General features: G+C 46.4%; 2 protein-coding genes across 5 annotated transcripts in view; one reads left to right on the top strand and one right to left on the bottom strand.

Moving 5' to 3' along the window:
• The window catches only part of MACROD1 (mono-ADP ribosylhydrolase 1), a 206,785-nt gene that overhangs the window by 30,570 nt on the left and 154,736 nt on the right, over positions 1 to 21,479 (top strand). The window lies entirely within an intron of this gene.
• Positions 17,470 to 19,485, bottom strand: FLRT1 (fibronectin leucine rich transmembrane protein 1). Its single transcript, XM_032804337.2, has one exon. The coding sequence runs from the start codon at positions 19,402 to 19,404 to the stop codon at positions 17,470 to 17,472; it is 1,935 nt and encodes a 644-aa protein (XP_032660228.1). The 5' UTR covers positions 19,405 to 19,485.

Raw genomic sequence — 21,479 nt, 5'->3', positions numbered from 1 at the left:
ATCTTAGCGTGGGGCCTGTAAGTTTGCTGTAGCACAAATGGTAATAACCTTATACCCTTCTTCATATCGCTGATCTGCTTCTGTCTCTGACTGTGATGTGGAGATAAGATGTGTGATATTCCTGTTGCTAATGACTCTCTTATCAGCTGTGTAGCCGATTGCATTATTTTGCTTCCTGCTTCCACTGGCTTAGAAAGGGAGATTGCAAAAGGTTAAACAGGCAGTTTGCAGGCTTGTTCCATCATCACCTGCAATCTGGGAACATTTAGCACGTGGCAGGCAGGCAGAGTGCCAGCTGAAGCCATGCTGGGTTCAGTTGGCGCGTGGCAAAGGGTGGGGGTCGGGAGCCCCAGAGAAAGCCTGTTAAGCTTTCTCCAGGGGGAATTTTTGCTAAGTCAGCAGTGTTGGTTTTGTGTGTTTGTTAATGCAGCACTTTTGGAGCTGCATTTGTCTGTCCTTTTCACTGACTGGAGAGAAGGCAGCTTGATCACACAGCGTAGATGCACCTACTTGAGGAGGAGATTTTTGAGAGCACAGGGCTCTTTAATGTAGCAGACAAAGGCAAAGCAAGAACAAACAGCTGGGAGCCAGAGCTAGACAAATTCAGTCTGGAAATATAAGGCACTCGTTTTTCAGAGGGAGGAGAATTAACTATAGGGGCAACTGGGGATGGGATGGATTCTTCGTCATTTGTATTCTTTGGGTCACAAATGGATATCTCTGAAAGAGATGCTGTAGCTCAGTGCCAGCAATGGATTGGAGGCAGGAATCAGTGGGTGACATTCTCTGTGCTGTGCAGGAGGTCAGACAGGATAATTCTGCCCTTACTGTTTCTGAATCACATTTGGTATGTGTGCATGCGTGTGTGGGTGTATCAGATTTTGTTGAGAGAGACAGACTGACTTTTGAGCACCTGTGTCTGGGTTAGATTGCAGTGGAAACAAAGCGTGTGTGCGTGTGTGTGTGTGTGTACATGTACCTGTTTGGGGCAACCACACTCACTCCCAGTCTCCCTGGCCCTTTCAGTGTGCTTGTTACCCCAGCGCTGCAGCTCAGCATTGCCAAGTGCTGCCCATTTCCCACTGTGTTCTGCTCTCCACCTGCCTGCTTCTCTGTGCAAAATATTCCTTATAAAAAATGAAATGCCAGTTATCATTACCACCCTTGGTCAGGGCTCTGTCTCTTTCACGGGGATGCTTTTCCAGACCAAAGTGGGCTGCAGGGGGTGCCGGGAGAGACACCGAATGCGAGATAAAGGAGCTGGAGTCCTGCTGTTCCTTCCTCTGCAGAAGGAAGCAGCTTAGTCTTTTACCTTCACACTCAGCTGCTTTTGATCCAAAGGGATTCTTAAATACAGCTGCAATCTGGCTGGCTAGCTCAGTCAGAGTCCTTCAATCACGCTACTGCCTCAGCTCACAGTCTTCAATGGTCTTTTATCCAACCCTCCCAGCACCATCAGCCTGAAGCATTCAAACACCATCAAAAATCCTGAGATTGTCTTAAAAAACCTGAGATGTGGGGGATGTTTGTGCTGCTGTATCTGTATTGTGGCAACCCCCTTGGCAGGACCATTACATTAGTGTCAAAGAGCGTGCTGGCGCAAAACTCCTTTGTTTCAAATGGGTGAGTCACGTTCTATTCGGGGGTGACAAATCTGTACTAGGGCCTTACACTATGTAAGTCACTGTTCACAGCAGTGGAACCTGTCTGCACGAGGGACTAGCACTGGTGCAAGTTACTTTTTACACTGGAGTGTGCAGTGCTGCAAGTCAGACTTTATACAGTGCAACACACCAGCACTAGGGTTTTGCACTAATGCAACCCCCGCACCCCCTAACCCGATACAGACAAAGCACAGGTCACTTACACCAATGAATAAGAACACAGAGGCCTGTGAGAGTCTTCACACCAGGCAATTCCTTTCCCCTGTATCCTAACCTGGATATTCCAGCAGATGCGCTGTTGGGTTCCCCACTTATAGCAACACAAGGAAAAGCTGAATGCTTTCTCCCACGATGAATCCATTTGCTTGAGCGCCAGGAAAGAGCCAGTTACAATATTTCCTCTCCTCTGCACCAGCTCAGGCTGGCTTTGAAGAAATGATTAGGTGCCCAAGGCTCCAGGTGAATAAAAGAGGATTTAAAATGCTTTTACTCCCTGCCAACTCCTCCTCAGTAGGCTTTTGGAGACATGCTATGCATCAAGGGGTGCTTTGATTCAGGACGTGCACCACTTGGAGAGGAGCTATCTAGGAATGAGCACCGCACCCTGTTTAAAACCCTACTTCCAAATTCCCTGATCTGAAGTACAACCCCAGCTGCATCCTGCAGTATCATCCCTGCCAATCCACCCTCAAATACCAGAGATTTCGAAAGAGCAACCTCATGCAGTCGAGCTGGATGGATGTGAAACGATCAAGAGGGCATTGTCTGCTTACTTCACACTAGTGTAAATGATGACACGAGAGACCACCCCAGATGTCTTTGCCCATTTGGGAGGCATCAGATTGTGCTGAATGTCTGGGATTGTCCTGGGAGAGGATTTCCCCTGAGGGACAGATATCGCTTAGTCCATACGATAGAAGCTAGATTTTGCAAGAGATCAGCTTTCCTTTAGACATCCCAACTGAGATTGGTGCCCCATTGGGCTGAGCACTGCATAGACTCCCAGCTGAGATCAGGGCCCTGATGTGTCAGATGTTGCACAGATGTATGGTGAGAGACAGTCCCTGGCCCAGAGAGTTTAAAGTCTAGATAGGTAAGAGAGAGATTATTATTCCCAGTTTAAAGATGGGAAAAGTGAGGCCCAGCAAGATAAGTGACTCACCTAAAGAGATTGAAGTGGAGTTGGAATTGAACCCACAACCTCTAATTCCAGTCCAAGGACATATTGTTGGGCCATTCTGTATCTCAGTGTGCCACTCTTTTCCAAATGAAATGTCAAGATTTTCAGTGGTACTTTGGTCTGGTGGGTAAGGTAATGGATTGAGGGTCAGGACAGCTGGGTTCTGTTCCTGATCTGCCACCAACTTTGGGCAAATCACTGCATGTCTCTGTGTCTCAGTTTCCCTCCTGCCTTTTGTCTGTTTAGACTGTAAACTTTTCAGGGCAGGAACTGTGTCTTACTCTGTGTCTGCGCAATGCCCAGCACAATGGGAACGTTGATCTCAGTTAGAGTCTTTACACTGCCTGGCACAATGGATCCCCAATCACACCTGAGTTCTCCAAGCATCATTGTGATATAACTAATGCCTATTGGAAAGCTGCTTTTCTCCACCCTGGAAAGGATGTTAATATTTCTATTTTCTGGCAGGTTTAACCTCTCGTTCCAGCCTGCAGAGCTGGCCAGTTAAATCATGGACTGGGCATGTGGCTTTTTCTGGACCTCAATTATTCAGGCTAAAATGTTTCTTTCTTAGTGTCAATTGGGATTCATGCTACTCTCAGAACCAAGGTACATAGCAGAGTCCCTAGTGGAGTGACCGGGGCCCTTTGGGAAGTTGGTTATAATGAAAGACTCGTCACATCTTTCTAGCCAGCTTTTTCTTCTACACCCTCTGGGTCTGTCCCTTTAATACCGGTGTCATCTCATTGCCTACATTTCTTTCACCAAATACCATGGGGGACTATGGGGAGGGGACACGCAGGGCCAGCCACAGGCATTTTGCTGGCCTGGGTGAAAATTTTTTTTTGGCGTCCTCCAGGGCTGGCTCCAGGCACCAGAAAAGAAAGCAGGTGCTTGGGGCAGCCAATGGAAAGGGGAGGCACATCCGGGCCTTCGGCGGCAATTCTGCAGTGGGTCCCTCACTCCTTCTCAGGGGAAGGACTTGCTGCCAAATCGCTGCCAAAGAATGAAGCGGCATGGTAGAGCTGCTGCCGATCGCAGCTTTATCTTTTTTTTTTTTTCATCGTCACTTGGGGCAGCAAAAGAGCTGGAGCTAGCCCTGGCGTCCTCTCCCCTAACCCAGGAGCAGCCCATTGACTCCAATGAAGTGATGCTGATTTACACCAGCTGGAGAGCTGGCCCAGTGAATGTAGCAGGTCCTATAAAGGGTGTGCCGACAGCTGAGGTAACAGATTTTAAAGCCAGAAGGGATCATTATGACCTACTGCATAAGAACAGGGCATAGAATGCCACCCAGCCATTCTTGCACGGAGCCTTATAGCTTGTGGTTGGACTAGGGCACAGTCTACCTTACAGCTCACTGGAGTGGTTCTGCATGTGTGATCATTTCCCCAGCCTTTAAGGCCCAGACTGCTTTTGGTGCACAAAAGCTGCCACTGAAGCATGTTCCCAAGCTGAGAAATGGCAGTCCCGCACAATGCTGTAAGGAGGAAAAATCTATTAGCCTGTAACTAGACATGAATTCAGGTCTAATGCAGAAGCAACGAGCTTGGATTTTAGGTTAAATATAGCAAAAACCACTGTTGTTCCTAACAGCAAATAATTTTCTCCGGGGTGTTCAGGTGTAGACCGAGGCTGGGGGGGAAGATAGCAAGAGTGCCAAGTTGGGGGTGGGGTGGGGTGGGGTAGAGGAGGAGTCGGCTCCTAGCGCTCATGACATCTACAGAACAAACAAATGCAGTCTGTAAATCCCAGCCCTTCATCTCTGCCTCCACATGACTGTCTTCATATATCTAGTGGGATGAGCCAGGGAAAACATCCCTGTCATTTTAGCTAAAGAATTCTTTGCACCTGCTATCCAGCCAGCCATGTCTCCATATCAGGCAGAAAAGCTTCAGAGGCTGAATCCTTATTGTGTTTTTCCCTTCCTCTGTGCCTGGAACTCCCCATTCTGCCCTCTGAGCAATGGAGAAACTGCACAGGAAGCTTTGTGTATGTAAGGAAATCATGGAGAATTTTTTGGGAGTTGGGTCTCTGCCTAAAGCCCTTCCCTTCAAATCCCCCCTCACACCATGGCCTAACAACCTTCCCTTCAAATCCCCCCTCACACCATGGCCTAATGCCCTTCCCTTCACATTCCCCCCTTGCACCATGGTCTAATGACCTTCCCCTCATGTCCCCCCTTGGCAGCATGGCCCATTGCCCTTCCCCTCATATCCCCCTCACACCATGGCCTAATGCCCTTCCCCTTTCATCTCCCTCACACCATGGCCTAACTCCTTGTGAGGGGAAGGGTGTTAGATCATGGTGCGAGGGGGGATGCAGGGGAAGGGTGTTAGGCCATGGTCTGAGGGGGGGATCTGAAGATAAGGGTTTTAGGCCATGGTGTGAAGGGGGGATGAGAGGGGAAGAGCATTAGGCCATGGTGTGAAGGGGGGATGAGAGGGGAAGGACGTTAGGCCATGGTGTGAAGGGGGGATGAGAGGGGAAGAGCATTAGGCCATGGTGTGAGGGGGAATGTGAAGGGAAGGGCATTAGGCCATGGTGTGAGGGGGAACGTGAGGGGAAGGGCGTTAGGCCATGGTGTGAGGGGGAACGTGAGGGGAAGGGCGTTAGGCCATGGTGTGAGGGGGGACATGAGGGGAAGGATGTTAGGCCATGGTGTGAAGGGGGAATGTGAGGGGAAGGGCGTTAGGCCTAATGCCCTTCCCCTCACATTCCCCCTTCACACCATGGCCTAACACCCTTCCTCTCACATCCTCTATTACATCATGGCCAATGGCTGTCCCCTGATCTGCTACAGGCCCTGGAGTTTTTTTGCCTGGCATCCAGAGAGGTAGAGGTGGCCATAGATAGACAGACAGATAAGACTGGGGATGGATAAATGAAAGGATGGATAGACAGGTGGAGTGCTGTGTACAGCGATAGATAGAGGGGTGTTTGTGGGGATGGATGGATAGAAGGGTGATATGGGGATAGAGAAAAATGTGTACAGAGATGGATGAATAGATAGAGTATATATGGAGACGGATGGATAGATAGAGGTTGGTTTTAGGAGCTGCCTTAATATTTATACACTAACATCACTCTGGCCTTGGGGATGGAAATGCTTATCTGTTCTCAGGGCCACTGTGCAGTGCTTTGGGGAGAAAAAGCAACGTATAATTCCCTTGGTAGCCCTCTTCCAACTCATGCTCCAAGCCTACCCTAGCACCAATCCATTTTTATTCCTCTACACAACAGTGCCTTTGTTTTAATTTTGCAGTTGCGCACCCACCCCCACCCCCGCAGGTGAGGAGAGAATGACTCAAACCACCGTAAAAGTTAAATCTTTCTATTTTATTTCAAGAAAGGACAAGGAAGGAATTTTTTTTCTTTTAAACTCGTACTTTTTTTTGTCCATTTGTTTTGTTTTTTGTTTTTATATGAAAAAAAAAGGGGGACAAAGGAACACATTCGTCTCAGACATTGAAAATTTCAAGGCACCTAAAGGAAAGAGGCCAAAGGGCGCGCAATGAGTGCACTTTGGTTTCTCGGAAAAGAACCCTTATTTGGTGGCGAGGAGGCGGGATAACCAGGCTGGCCTCCGTCCGCGCCTGGCTCAGCAGATGCACGGAAGAAGAAAAGGGATGCACGAGTGGAGGGATTGTGGTCCCGCTGATGTGAAGATGCAGAATTTGAACATAATGCTGAACTAATTCTGTTTGATGGTGCTGTTTGAGGTCCGGTGGATCCCTTGCAGTTTGCAAGGGACTGAACTGAGTCTGTTTGATGATGCTATGCGAGGTCCAGTTTGCAACGAGATGATCTGAATCTTTTAATGATGCTACGCAAGGGGCTGACTTCCTTTGCAGCTGTGTTGAGCTGTTGAATGTCTGTTGGCTGTGTGCCAGTCCAGTTCTGATCTAGATTATGTGGGGGAATGGAAGGCTAGCTGTTCCTTGGGGCGACTGGTTTGCATGTCAATTGACAGCCATGAAGATGACAGCTACAAAACTAGCCACACTCCTCACTCTGTGCAATAATTTTCCTGTCTAGTAACTACCCCAAAACTTGGTTAAGGCAGACTTATGGTTGCCTGGTACTGTGCCTTTCCAGAATGTTAAAAGTGGCTAAACTTACATTAAGAACATGCAAACTTAAACCTCCCAAACCTGGAAAATGTGCATGGAGAAAGAGGGAGGGATGGGTGAATGGATAGATTAATAGAAACGTGTGTATGCAGATAGGTAGGTGGATAAAAGGGTGGGTGAGGGCTGGATAGATGGATAGATAGAGAGGGGTGTGTGTGGGGATAGATAGAAGATAGAGGGAAGTGTTTGGAGATGGATAGAGGCGTATTAATGTATACCTCACTCCAACCACCCAAGCTTAACTCTGCCCCCTTTACTTCACTCTCACTTTGTTACTTTAACCAACTGCTTGGAGTTCACAGCTCCAAAGGTTCTAGTCCTGTCATAGCTTTTCTTGCAACAACCAGTGAAAATAAGGTTTTGAAGGCTTAGAGTTGCAGGGGGAGGGGTGCTGTTTAGATAGTGCCCTCAGCTGTAAGAGTAGCATTATGGAGTCTACAGTGTATTGTAAATTCTGCAATGGATACTGGTATATTTAAACACAGGCCAGATAGGGGCTGGAACTCCTAGGCCCCTTTAGATACATTTGTTTCTCCCTTGCATTCTCCAGCCTCAAAGACAATCCTGTTCTTTGTTTACTAGCCATGTATGAAAATCCATCCAGCCCTCCCTGGAATTGTAACTGCGGTGCCAAAAAGCCAGATGTTCTGCCAACCATGTTCTGATGCCACGGGTTTTGATACCAGCCCCCATCCAGACAACAGCACAGCTAGGGGAAAAGCTTGTAGAACTTACTTAGGCAAAGCTGCCCTTGAAGTCAAAATGAAATGGGCGCCGTTTCTTGTCTCCCTGAATGTCACACAAAGTGCTACCTAATTAGAATGGATAATATTTACATTCTCACTTTGCACTGGTAGAAATGAGTGCACAAGAGTCAAGTCAACAAAGAATCAAGTCAATATCTGATCTCATAACAATCTTAAGGAACAAAAATGAATGTCTCCTCTACTCTAAGTTTCTGTCCATCAAAGTGAGGATGAGACGGGGACTAACATTCCTTGATGAGGAAAGAAATGGTTTGTAAAGGTTGCATCACTGATTGCAAGCATAAGGGCCCTGATTCTGATCAGCATTACACCAGTGTAAATCAGGGGTAATTTCCAATGCAGTCAGCGAGTTCCACCAGTGTCAAACTGGGAGTTATGTCAGTTTCAAGATGAGAGTCACACTGGTGTCAAATTCTGGGATTCACACCAGTTTCAAACTGGGGGTTACACTGTTGTCAAACTGATGGCACCCAGATCAGGGACAAGGATATTTCTAGTAACTCGCCTATATGACCATCAAAATAGGGCTTGTGGTGCTTGCTTGAATTGAATAGTTCAAAGGGTGACTCTCACCCGAAAGCCTTGTTTTTAAAACATCAGATCTGATGATTTGAACCTTTGAAAGATTCAAAAAGGGATTGGACGTTTGGATAACAAGAATATCCAGAGTTAGAATAGTTAATGCCAACAAAATGAGCATTAGAAGGGATATTAAAACTCATGATTCAGGGCTTAAACCGATCTCTATTAGGGATTGTAGAGGGTAGATTATCCCGCATCTGCCTAATGCAAGGATATTTCTGAAGAATCTGGCCAGGATACTGGGCTACATGGCCCACAGGTCTGATTTGGTCTTTTGATTTCTATGTTCAGGATATATTTTAAACTGTTTGGGAACACTGTGTCACAAACAGAGGAAATGAGATTGAAGGCCAGCACTTTGGATCTATTTCATCTCGATGACTGAAGTGAAAATGGGCCACCATTCCACCAGATTGTCTTTGCTTTGAAGGTCAAAGAGCAGGGACAACTCTGTTCCCACAACTTATTAAAAATGATGATACTTTGCACTTTTGTAGCACTTCCCAGCAAGAAACAATTTACAAGCATTAGGTAATTTAGTCTCACAATACCTGTTTTACTCTTGGGGGAAACTGAGGCACACAGCGGGTATGTGGCTTGCCCAGCATCATGAAGTGAGTCAGCAACAGAGCTGGGAGTAGAACCGAGGAATCCTGTGTCCCAGCCCATTTGCTCTAACCACTAAATCTCATTCACCTTCCAGAACTAGTAATAGAACCCAGGAGTCTTGATTCCCAGTCCCATCCCCTCAACCCTAATCAATAAATCATGCCCAGATACCTGCCGCAGAAAGAATAAAGTAGCTGAGCTTATTCTAAGGGAGGAGAAAAGCTTTAGAGAGGAACCTCTATTAAAAAAAATACCTAAGTGACCTATGAGCCCAAGTCCCATGTGTAAAAGTGACTTAGGGCCAGATTTACCAAGGTATTTAGGCACCTAGAGATGCAGGTAGATGCCTACTGAGATTTTCAAAAGCTCCTAAGCAGGTTAGGCACCTAACTCCCCGTGAAAGGCAAGGGATTTAGGCACCTAGCTCATTTAAGCACGTTAAAAAATCATAGTAGGCATCCATCTGCATCTTTAAGTCCTTAAATACTAGAGCTGGCCAAAAAATGGAATTTCATTCTATGAACAATTCAAAAATATTTTGTTTTGATAAGGTCAGAATGTCTTGTTTAGACTTTTATACAATCTGATACTAGAATATAAAAATGCGGCATCAAAACCAAGCCTTTCACCCTTTTTGAGGCAAAGTATTTTGGATAATTTCCTACAAAAATGCTGATGAAATCCAGCAAAAAGTTCTGATTTAATCCAGTCAACATTTTCTGATGAAAAACTGGTTTGTGTGAAAATTTTTGATCAGGTTTGCTATATACTTTTGGAGCTTAAATCCAGTTGTCTTTCAATGAGACTTAGGCTTCGTATTGCCTATGTCACTTTTAAATATGGCTATTTGGCCACTAAGTCACTTAGGCACATTTGGAAACTTTACCCCATATCTCTCTAAACTCCCAAGGATGAGGGAAGGAGGAGATAAATTGCTTCAGATTCTCAGATTGCAAAAACCAGGCCCTGCAAAAATGGAAGGGAACATGAAAAACATTTAAGAAGCCAGTGGAGAATTCAGGCCAAATGGTTATGTGCTATTCAAAGAACGGTGACTGCTGTTACTCAAAGTAAAAGCCCTAGGCAGCTATCAAGCTGGATGGCATAAGTGAATTGAACAGATAGCTTCATGTGTGTGTTGGGGGAGTGATGTCTAGTAGGGAGGATAGATTGTAAGATACAGAGAGAGTCTGTAGATAAGCTGCTTCCTTAGAGAATTTCTGTGCTTGTCTTTAGGCTCAAGATTCCACCTGGATCAAATATTGATGGTGGAAGCTACAGGGCTAAACTCTCGTTCATTCATACTAGTGCAAAGCGGGCTTGAAACGTTCTGGTTGGTCTCATGCCTGCTTTGCCCTTGGCATTTGCAGGATTGGGCCCCTGCAGGGTGACCAGGTAGCAAGTGTGAAAAAAAAAGACTGGGGTGGGCGGTAATAAGTGCCTATATAAGACAAAGCCCTGAATATTGAGACTGTCCCTATAAAATTGGGACATCTGGTCACCCTAGGCCCCCAAGAGCTGAGATCATTGACACTTTATGCAGAAGGAGCAAATCCTTGGCAAATATAAAAAAAAATCCATATTTGATGTCACCTTTAAGTGGCTTAGTTTCAGCTAATGAGTTTAGCAGCTGAATTTTTTGGCAACAAATAAATAAATAAAGGAAAACTATTTGCATTTTAAAACACTTTTTTGCCCATTTAAATGGCTCTGTCTTAAATGATGGCAGCTTTGCAAGCTGAGCTGTAAATTGTTACTGTAAACTCCAGGTGCGCGGAGGGGAAAGACATAAGCCAAACATGCTCGAATCACCTGAATTAATGAGTGTCAGGCTTGCATTGTGCTAAACGTGTCCTCTTGGAGCGCCAGTTCAAATTAGCTCTGTTTGTTAAGTGCTGTGTGTAGAGTTAAACACTTAATAAAATTACACTTCGTGGGAGGTGGAATGCTGGGACTGAGGGCTGGATCCTTTCATGCAGTGTTAATCATATAAATATAAGCTCTGGTGGTATGCCTTTCTTTTGTTGTCTTTTACCTTGCCATGGTTGTGAATGGAAAGGAAGAGCCATAAGACTTTTCCCACTTTAAAACTATTCTCTTTTGAACTTTGTGAATAAATATCCCTCCATCCTATCCCTTGGTTGTTCTGGCATGTGGCTAATTAGCTGCATACATTTGCGTTGGGACAGACCAGTGGCATAATCAGCTGGGGAAGCTGTATTTTCCAAGGAACATCAGACCCAAGCTTTCCTGGAATTGCAGTAGCAGTTTGCAAGGGGTGAAGTGTAAACGCAGATTTGGGCACAAGGGCAGATCTGGGGGTTTGTCTATAATGCAGGGTACACTCCTGGATTCTCATGACTGCCAGCTCTTATTTAAAAAAGTCTCCAGCTCTCTTGGTTATAGAGAAGAACGTGACATCTGGAAGACAAATAAAAGGAACCCCACATTTTTTGTGTGTGTGTGGTTTGTTTGTTTGTTTTTAAAACCTTCTGATTTTTGAATGTTTGTATTTGGACAGTCAGTGTGGTCTAATGAATCCCCCTGCACTGAGATTCAGGAGACCAGGCATCTATTCCTTGGTCTGCCACTGGCCTGCTGCGTGACCTTAGGCAAGTCACTTCCCCCCTCTGTACCTCAGTTTCCCACCTCTAAAATGGGGATAATGCTATTTATCCTTTGTGAAGTCCTTTGAGATCCACTGATGAAAAGGGTTATATGAGTGCTAGGGATTGTTACTAACTCAGATTAAAATCACCATACTCTCTATTGCTCTGTCTGTATCTGGGTTTCTTATTTTACACTTAGATTGAAGCAGAGACTTGTGTCTTTTTCTGTGTTTGTACAGGTCCTGGCACAGTGGGGCTCTGATAATACAAATAATAAATAGTAATAATTGTTGCCACTCTGGTTGAAGATGAGATGAGATTAGCACGATTTTGATTATAAGCAAGATTTAAGACCTGGTCTTCAGACAAATCAGTGCAAACATCTGTGGAGATGTCTTTACATCAGTTTAAACTGGGCTCATATTGACTTAGGTTGTGTTAATAAATGTAGAGCTTGGCTCTCCACAGAAGTTCTTAATATTAAACTGATATAATCAAATGGGTGCGACTGTGTGTGGACTGTACTCCATTGGTTTGATGCCAGAAGGGGCAATTAGATCATCTAGCCTGACCTCCTGCATAACACAGGCCATAACATTTCACCCAGTTCCCTCTGTACTGAGCCCAGTAACTTGCCGTTTAGCTAAAGCATCTTCCAGCAAGGCAGTCAGTCTGAATTTGGAGACACCAAGAGATGGAGAATTCACCCCATCTCCTGGGAGTTTGTTCTAGTGGTTAATCACTAGAACACTGGGAAAGTTTGGAGTCTTATTTCTAATTGGAATGTGTCTGACTTTAACGTCTAGCCACCAGGGCCGCCCAGAGGATTCAGGAGGCCTGGGGTCTTCGGCGGTGGGGGTCCTTCTGGTTGGGTCTTTGAGGCACTTTGACGGCGGGGCCCGGAGCGAGTGAAGGACCCGCCGTCAGAGACCCAGAACGGAAGGAGCCCCTGCCGCTGAAGAAGCAACAGCTCTGGGTCTTCGGCAGCGGGTCCTTCACTCGATCCAGGTGTGTTTGGCGGCACTGAAGGACAACTTTGTGTGTGTGTGTGTGTATGAAATAATAACAGATTATTAAACAACCAAATTGTAAACCCCTAGAGGATAATAGAGTACTAAGTAACAGGCAACATGGATTTGTCAAGAATATATTATGCCAAACCAACTTAATTTCCTTCTTTCACTGGATTACTGGCCTAGTGGATGGGGGGAAGTGGTAGACACAGATCTTAATATTAGGCTTTTGACACAGTCCCACATGATACTCTCATAAGAAAAGTAGGGGAATGTGGTCTAGATGAAATTACTTTAAGGTGGGTGCACAACTTGTTGAAGAACTGAATTCAAAGAGTTATTCAACAGTATGCCGTCAAATTGGGAGGGTTTATCTAGTGGGGTCCTGCAGTGGTCTGTCCTGGATCTGGTACTATTCAATATGTTCATTAATGACTTGGATAACAGTGTGGACAATATGCTTATGAAAGTTGTGGATGACACTAATCTGGGAGGGGTTGAAAACACTTTATGACTTTGACAAATTGGAGAACTGGTCTAAACCACTCAGATGAAATTCACAAAAGACAAGTGCAAAGTGCTACTTTTAGGAGGGAAAAATGAAATGCACAACTGCAAAATGGGGCAGAACCCTCTAGGTGGTAGTTCTGCCAAAAAGGACCTTGAAATTAGGGGGAGGGATAGCTCAGTGGTTTGAGCATTGGCCTGCTAACCTGAGGGTTGTGAGTTCAATCCCTGAGGGGGTCACTTAGGGATGTGAGGCAAAAATCAGTTCTTGGTCCTGCTAGTGAAGGCAGGGGGCTGGACTTGATGACCTTTCAGGATCCCTTCCAGTTCTGTGAGATAGGTATATCTTCATATATATATATATAGCAGATCACAAACTGAATATGAATCCACTATGTGATGCAGTTTCAGAAAAGGTTAATATCATTGTGTCATAGGTAGGACCTTGGAGGTAAGTGTTGCACTGGTGAGACCTCAGCTGGAGAACTGTGTCCAGTTCTGGGTGCCAAACTTTAGAAAGATGTGGACAAACTGGACAGAGTCCAGAGGAGAGCTATAAAAATGATAAAAGGTTTAGTAAACCTGACCTATGAAGAAGAAAAAAAAACTGGGCATGTTTAGTCTTGAGAAAACAAGTCTGAGCGGGGACCTGATAATAGTCTTCCAATAGGTAAAGGGCTGTTACAAAGAGGACGAGGATCAATTGTTCTCCATGTCCACTGAAAGTAGGACAAGAAGTCACAGGCTTAATCTGCTGCAAGAGAGATTTGGGTTGGATATTAGGAAAAACTTTCTAATAAGAAGAGTAGTTAAGCACTGGAACAGGCTTCCACGGGAGGTTGTGGAATCCACATCATTGGAGATTTTTTCAGAACGGGTTGGGCAAACACTTGTCTTAGATGGTCCTGCCTCAGCATGGGGGGATGGACTAGCTGATCTTGGAAGGTCCCTTCCAGCCCTACATTGCTATGATTCTATGGAAGAGAGACAGAGACACTGTGTCTCTGTGTGTGAGATTGGCTCTGTATGTGTGTTTCTCTGTGTGCATGTAGTGTGTGTGGTGGGGGCAAGTGAATTTTGGTACAGCCCCCTCACTGATTCCCCAGGGCTTCTTTCAGTGACTTCAGATCCCATGTCCAGTCTGCGATGACCTTATGAGCCTCTGAGATCTGGCGCTTCGGCTGCTAGTGACAAAGCCCACGTGCTGTAGTTAGCACCAGGGCATCGCCATGCACCTTCCACAAACCCTGCTCTGAGATACAGCCTCACTGCAGTGGATTCCTTATACCTGAAGAAATGTCTAACATAGTGAATGCTTATGGGAAGGGGGTAGGTTTAGAAGATAAAATAAAAAAAGAGCAAGTTAAAAATCACTTAGAAAAGTGAGATGCCTGCAAGTCACCAGGGCCTGATGAAATGCATCCTAGAATACTCAAGGAGTTAATAGGGAGGTATTTGACCTCTAGTATTATCTTTGGAAAGTCATGGAGAGACGGCAGAGATTCAGTGAAGACTGGAAAAGGGCAAATATAGATGCCCATCTATAAAAAGGGAAATAAAAAACCCAGGAAACTACAGACCAGTTAGTTTTAAACTTCTGTGCCAGGAAGATAATGGAGCAAATATAAAGAAAATCATTCTCAAACACTTGGAAGGTGTAAGGTGATAGGAATTTAGCCAGCATGGATTTGTAAAGAACAATTGTGTCAAACCAAATCTTGATTTTGCTTTCTTTGATAGGAAAAAAGTCTTGTGGATTAAGGGAGAAGGCTTTGGATGTGTATACTAGACTTTAGTAAGGCATTTGCTTCGGGTCTCGCATATGATATCCTTATCAATAAACTAGGCAAATACAATTATAGATGGGCTACTATAGGTGTGCATAACTGCTGGATAACCATAGTTCAGAGAGAGTTATTAATGGTTCCCATCCTGCTGGAAAGGTTATAACAAGTGGTTCCGCAGGGGTCTTTGTTTGGGAACCGACTCTGTTCAATATCTTCATCAACGACTTTATGTCGTGGATTTAGAAAGTACGTTATTAGTATTGCAGCGATACCAAACTTGGGAGGCGATTGCAACTAGCTTTGGGAGGACAGGTGTCAAATTCAAAATGATCTGGACCAAATTGGAGAGAAATGGTCTAAGGTAAACCAGATGAAGTTTAATTAAAGACAAATGCAAGTGCTCCACTTAGGAAGGAACAATCAGTTTCCACGCTACAGTAACTGGAAGAACTTGTCTAGGAGGAGTATGGCAGAAGAGATTTAGGGTGGTCATAGTGCGACAAAGCTAAATATGAGTTCACAGTGTTGATATGTTGCAAAAAATGGCAACATGATTCTGGGATGCATTAACCGGTGTGTTGTAAACAAGACACAGAGAAGTCATTCTTCCGCTTCTATCTGCGCTGGTTTAGGCCTCAAGCTGGAGTATTGTTTCCAGTACTGGGCCGCATTTCAGAAAGATGTGGAGAAATTGCGAAGGGTCAGAGGAAGAGGCAACAAGAATGATTTAAGGTCTTTGAGAACATGACCTGTGAAGGAAGGCTGAAAGGGATTGGGTTTTATTTAGTTTGGAAAAGAGAAAGATGAGAGGGGACATGATTAGCAGTTTTCAGATAGCTAAAAGGTGTCATCAGGGAGGAGGAGAAAACTTGTTTACCTAGCCTCTAATGATAGAACAAGAAGCAATGGGCTTAAACTGCAGCAGTGAGATTTAGGTGGACATTAGAAAAAGTTCCTTAACTTCAGGGTAGTTAACAGTGGAATTAAATTGCCTAGGGGAGGTTGTGTGGAATCTCCATCTCTGGAGATATTTAAGGTAGGTTAGATAAATGTCTATCAGGGAATGTCTAGACGTTAATTTTGGTTCCTTGCCATGAGGGCAGGGGACTGTACTCGATGACTCTCGAGGTCCCTTCCAGTCCTTGTAATCTTGATGAATTACTTTGTTTCAAGCCCAAGGTACCAGGCCATGCACCTGAGGGTGGGGTTAGTGGTAGAGCAGCGGAAGCACTGGGAGTTTAGGGATGCCTGGTTCTATCCTCAGCTCTTGCTGGAGTGTAGAACCCATGTCCTCTGCAACTTGACCTCTTCTCTTGCCACAAGACTGGGTGTCACACGTTCCTAAACATTCAGGCCAAGCCATGGAATTGACCCAATTGCCCGTCCTGGATTTCAGACCGCTGGTGTAATTTTAAAACCTTATTGAAATGTTATAAAGGACAAGAGACGTTAAAACGTCAAGGCTGGGTTTTCCAAGGAAGATAGGATGACGGGTTATGCGCTGCTTATATATCTTTGTGATTCGCTGAGCAAACCTGCCTGGGTGGTCTCTTAAAAGAAAGTTAACTTGGGCTTTGATTAAGGAATACCATCTCGGCAGGATTCTCCCAAACCAGCGTGCCCGACTGGTTTTTCCTGGCACCATGGGGCCCCTGTGCATTTTCTTGTCTACCCAACACCTGGCAAAGGCAGAATCTTCCACCATAGCCTACTGTGCTGGAATCTGAATCCAAATCCACTGCTGTCCCCCAAATATATGTGACCTAATGGACCTTGAGATTACATTGGACATCAAGCACCCCGCATCTTATTCCCCTGGAAGCCATTCACCCGAGCTTGTCTGGAGAAAATGATGATGATGAATTTTGTGTGTGTGCTGTGTGGTGTGTTTGCGTCGTGTGTGGCATATATATATATATATATATATATATATAATTGCTATGGACAAAGCTAGGAATTGAATTAGATAATGTTTCTAGTTGAAATGTCTGGAGTTAACCAAGGGGTCCAATTCAGTTGTCCATGCCCATGAACTATGCAGCAATATGGAATATTTTCCCATTTCCCCCCTAGCTGTGGAAGAGGGGGGAAATCCAAATCCTTTGCTCTTAACTAAACAGTCGATGAAGGCGGCGTAAAAAGTAAAACCAAGAAACCAGTTGTGGGAATAAAAACAGGAAAGGTTGGAAGTAGATCCCATTAAAATGAGCAAAAAATCCTTCTCTCCTATCTGAAGCAGGGATGGCTGAACCGTCAATGGTCAGCAGTCAGAAATGACAGTTGTGTGTTAATTTTTTTTTTCTTTTATAACCTAACTCCTGAAAAAGAAAATAGATTTACACGAGAGGAAAGATATGAACAGGTAGCTTTTTCTCCTCGATCCATGACGATCCATGAGCGTGTGTTGTTCGTTTGAAATCTGGAATATTAAATATAAATTATGTCTTTTTTTAAATTTTTAACCACCCCTTGTTTTTCCACAAAATAGTTTTTCCCTCCCTTCTCCCCAATGCTTGCCACTCAAGCTGTTTCTGTTAGGGAAAATAGTTTTTCCTCAATTTGTAAGCCACCAGGTGGCAGCGGCATGGGGTGGTGTGAGGGTTGAGAGGGGTTCTCCATCATGTATAGGTGTAATCTATGTCTGGGATGCCGCCTTCTCTATATCCACGGGTTGTGCCGTAGCCGATGGTATGGGTGCTTTTGTATAAGCTGGTGCCGTTGGATGGGAATATTGTGTGGATTACATATTCCTCCTTGGCTCGGTGTGGGTTGATGGGAAGCATCTGCAGTCCAGGACCTCGGATCTCCAGGATGGAGTTGTCCTTTTTGGTACCCGATTCGACATAGTCGTCTTTCTTCCGGCTGCCCCTGCTGTAGGCCCTCTCCCGCGTCAGCAGCTCACCCGTTCGGTGGACATACCAGCAAATGGCTGCCAAGACCAGGAAGAGGAAGACTAAGGCCACCGCCCCGCCAATGATCCCTGCCAGAGGCAGCCCAGCCATTGGGTCGACGTTCTGCTCCCGGTTGAGAGTTGTGGTGGGGCTGTAGGTGTCAGCTGTCTCCGCTTTGGCGCACACCGGAGTTTCATCTGCCACATAGGTGCTGCCTGTCTCCATGGTGACCATGCAGATGATGTAGGTGGACTTGGGCTCCAGGGCCGTTAGCAAGTACTCAGTCTTGTCCCCTTGCACCAGGGTCTCAGTGATGGAGCCTACCGCTGGGCTGTGACCCAGACGCAGCCAGCTGAGCCGGAAGGAAGCTGCAGGCAGCATGGCCTTCCAGCTAATCTGGATGCTGTCAGCTGTCAGTGGCTTGACATTGAGAACCAAGGCCTTAGTGCCAGTCCCTGTGGCCATGGGGTAGTCAATATTGGAGTCTGGCAGGCGGATCCCAGGTCGCTTGGCCTTGAGGGTGAAGAGGGAGCCCTGAGGTGTGGTGACGGTTGCGTGGCTGGTGGTGGTCTTGGCCACCACTGCATTGCCCTGTGCACCTGCCTCAAAGCACTCATCCATCTCATTGGTGATGTCCTTGATGGCCATACCTCTCACTTTATCCGGCCCTTGACACATCAGCCCCCTCACATTGACCACTGAGGCCCGGGCCTTGACCCAGTCTCTCAGCCACATGAGGTTGCAACCACAGAACCAAGGGTTGTTCCTGAGCAGCAGCTGGGTCAGGCTCTCCAGGTCATCAAACAGGCCCTTGGGCAGAGTGGTGAGGTTGTTGTTGGACAAATCCAGCCTCTCGAGCTCCCTCATTTTGGAGAGGGTGTTGTAGGGGATGTGGCTGATGGCGTTATCCTGGAGGTACAGCTTCTGCAGGTGGGAGCTGGGCAGATTGAGCGGAGGGGCAGCCAGAGAGTTGCGTACCAGAGACAGCTCGCTGAGGTTCTGCAGCCGACTGAAGGTATCGTCGGCAATGCGCTGGTTGGCCAACAGGTTCCCATCCAGCACCAGCCGCCGCAGGCTGTTCAGCCCTTTGAAGGCATGCAGCGGGATGGTGGAGATGCGGTTGTCATCCAGCCGCAGCTCCTCCAAGGTGCGAGGCAGGCCAGATGGGATGCTGCTGAGGTGGTTGCGGGACAGGAAGAGCAGCTTGAGGCGGGTGCTGTCGGCAAAGGCGTCATCCTCAATGCTGACAGTGGAGACGGAGTTGTCATCCAGATGGAGCTTCTCCAGCAGGGGGATGCGGGCCAGGGAGTCGCGAGCAATGGTGCGCACGTTGTTGTCCTGGAGGTGCAGCTCCCGCAGTGAGCGTGGCAGGTTGACAGGGAACTCGTCCAGGTCGTTCTCATAGAGATAGATCACCTGGACGTTGAGTTTGGACTTGAGGTTGGAAGGGATGCCGGCGTTGTTGATCTGGTTGTTCTGTAGGTACAGGGTGGTGGCATCATCGGGGATGTCGGCTGGGATGGAAGTCAGGCCCCGGTCATTGCAGTAGATGAAGCTGTTGTCGCAGCGGCACACTGAGGGGCAGGAGGCGCCACTGGCCATCACCTCACTCAGGAAGGCCACCAGGCCATAGCACAGCAGGAGCCAGTCACGCAGGTCCATGGCTGATGCTGTGGTCACCACCGTGGAGGTCACTGTGGATGCTGTTGTCAATGCACCGGGGGTGGTGGGGAGAGGACTCTGGGTTACACCTTTGGGACCTGTAGAGGGGAGAGAAATGGGAGGAGCCTGAATTATGGAGGTGGAGCCTCATGGTGGATTAGAGATGGGCAGACCTGCAACATGGAAATGGGGCTAAGCATTGCGTGTTCTGTCTATCAATTGATCGATTGATCTATCAGGTCAGGCACTGCATAGACCCCCTACCAAGATCAGGGCCCTGTTATGCTGGCTCTTCACAGACACACAGCAAAAGGCAGTCCCTGAAGACCTTAGACTCTAACAGACAAAAAGTCAGGAAGGAAATAGAGAGGCAGTGACTTGCCCAAGGTCACCCAGCAAGTCAGTGGCAGTGCCAGGAACAGAATCCAAGTGTCTGGAGTCCTAGTCCAGTGCCTTGACCAACAGATCACACCTCCTCACAACAAAGTCTCAGTCAGCTGATAGGTACATCGTTTTTGATGATTTAAAAATAAAATCACAAAGCTAAAAGTCCCAACAAAACTTCTCTATGGTCCAGATGAAATCTGGGGTGTTTTTTTCCTTTTACAACCCAAAAAGCAGATTCCCATGTCAATTAAAAAATCCAACACCACTAATGCACCCCCGCCCAACCACCACCTCACATTGCTTCCAGCACTAAATCTTCCCCCAGCATCTGTCAGGCTGCAAAATCTGCTGCAGAAGACGTATAAATCCATGTTAATAAGAGCTTTCTAATGGCAATGCTGACATGCCAGCTTCCAGCTGCCTCAGACATATAGCCACAACACTGCATACATTAGAAGCAGATAACAGAGTCGTGCGCACATTCCCGCTACCTGCATGCATTTGTCTCTCCTTGTCGCTCAGCCACCCACTCGTCCCATCGTTCCTCTCGGTAAAGGGTGTCAGAGAGAAACTAATGCACTGCAGATTTGTGTCTTTCAGGGGATCTGAGATTTACACATTATTAGTGATGTTACGGTAGCACATAGCTATAGATCCATCGATCAAATTGATAGTGTTGGCACTGCACAGAGCCCACTGAGATCGAGGTCCCATTGTGCTGGGCGCTGAACAGACACACAGTGAGAGACATCCCCTGCCCCAAAGATCTTGCAGTCTAAGCCCTGCTGTGCACACAGCGTTTGTCTCAGTACAATTATGTGGATTGTGGGATGACATTTTACTGATCTAGTGATACCGGCATAGCCATTAGTGTAGAGGCATGTACACAGGGGGGCCTAGCACAATGGGGTCCTGGTCCATGACTGAGACTCCTAGGCACTACAATAATGGGAGAGATAGAAGTAGAATCCAGGTGTCTGGACTCTCATCCGCCTGCTTTAACCACTAGACCACACTAGCCGAGGGATTCAGCACATCCTGATGCAACCTGTAGACCCCACTCTCCTTCCAGAGCTGGGACTAGAACCATGGTGTCCTGATGCCCAGCCCTGCTGCTCTAACCACTATAATTTTAACCATGTGTATTATAAGAGTGCTTATGGGGCAGACAAGATTGGGCCCCCATTCTGAGGCTGTGTAATAACAGCTGCATGTCACCTTGTATGTGTGTGTGGATCCTAGGTAGTTACCACTTTGCACAATACCTGCGTTAGCTCAGGATTATAATAGAGTTGAGATTGTATCTTGCACTGTGGCGTGATGGATAATAGTAGGGTTTATGGAGTCATGGACCAGAGCGCTCCTGCTTCCTTCCTCTATTGCAGACACTCATCTTCCTGCCTTAGTATCCTTCCTGCTGCGTTAGCACCCAGCCTCTGAGTTTCACAACTGCTCGGCAACAGATCTTTGCAGAGGAGAGAGCGTCCGGGCCACAAGGCACTTTGTTGCAAGGCCGCCACCTCTTTTGGATGAGCTTTTATGTCCTGTTGTTTATATTTCATGGTTTATGTAGCCTATCAAATTAAGTGCAGTAAATCGCTTGGTTTTATGGGTAGGTTTTATTTGCCTGCCTCCCTGCGTAGCTGGGAGAGGGATGCAGTGGAGTAGATGGGGACAGAGGATTGCAT

This window comes from Chelonoidis abingdonii, chromosome 17 (genome assembly GCF_003597395.2).
Source record: "Chelonoidis abingdonii isolate Lonesome George chromosome 17, CheloAbing_2.0, whole genome shotgun sequence".
Lineage (NCBI taxonomy): Eukaryota > Metazoa > Chordata > Testudines > Testudinidae > Chelonoidis > Chelonoidis abingdonii.
This window is presented reverse-complemented; position numbering and strand designations above follow the sequence as displayed.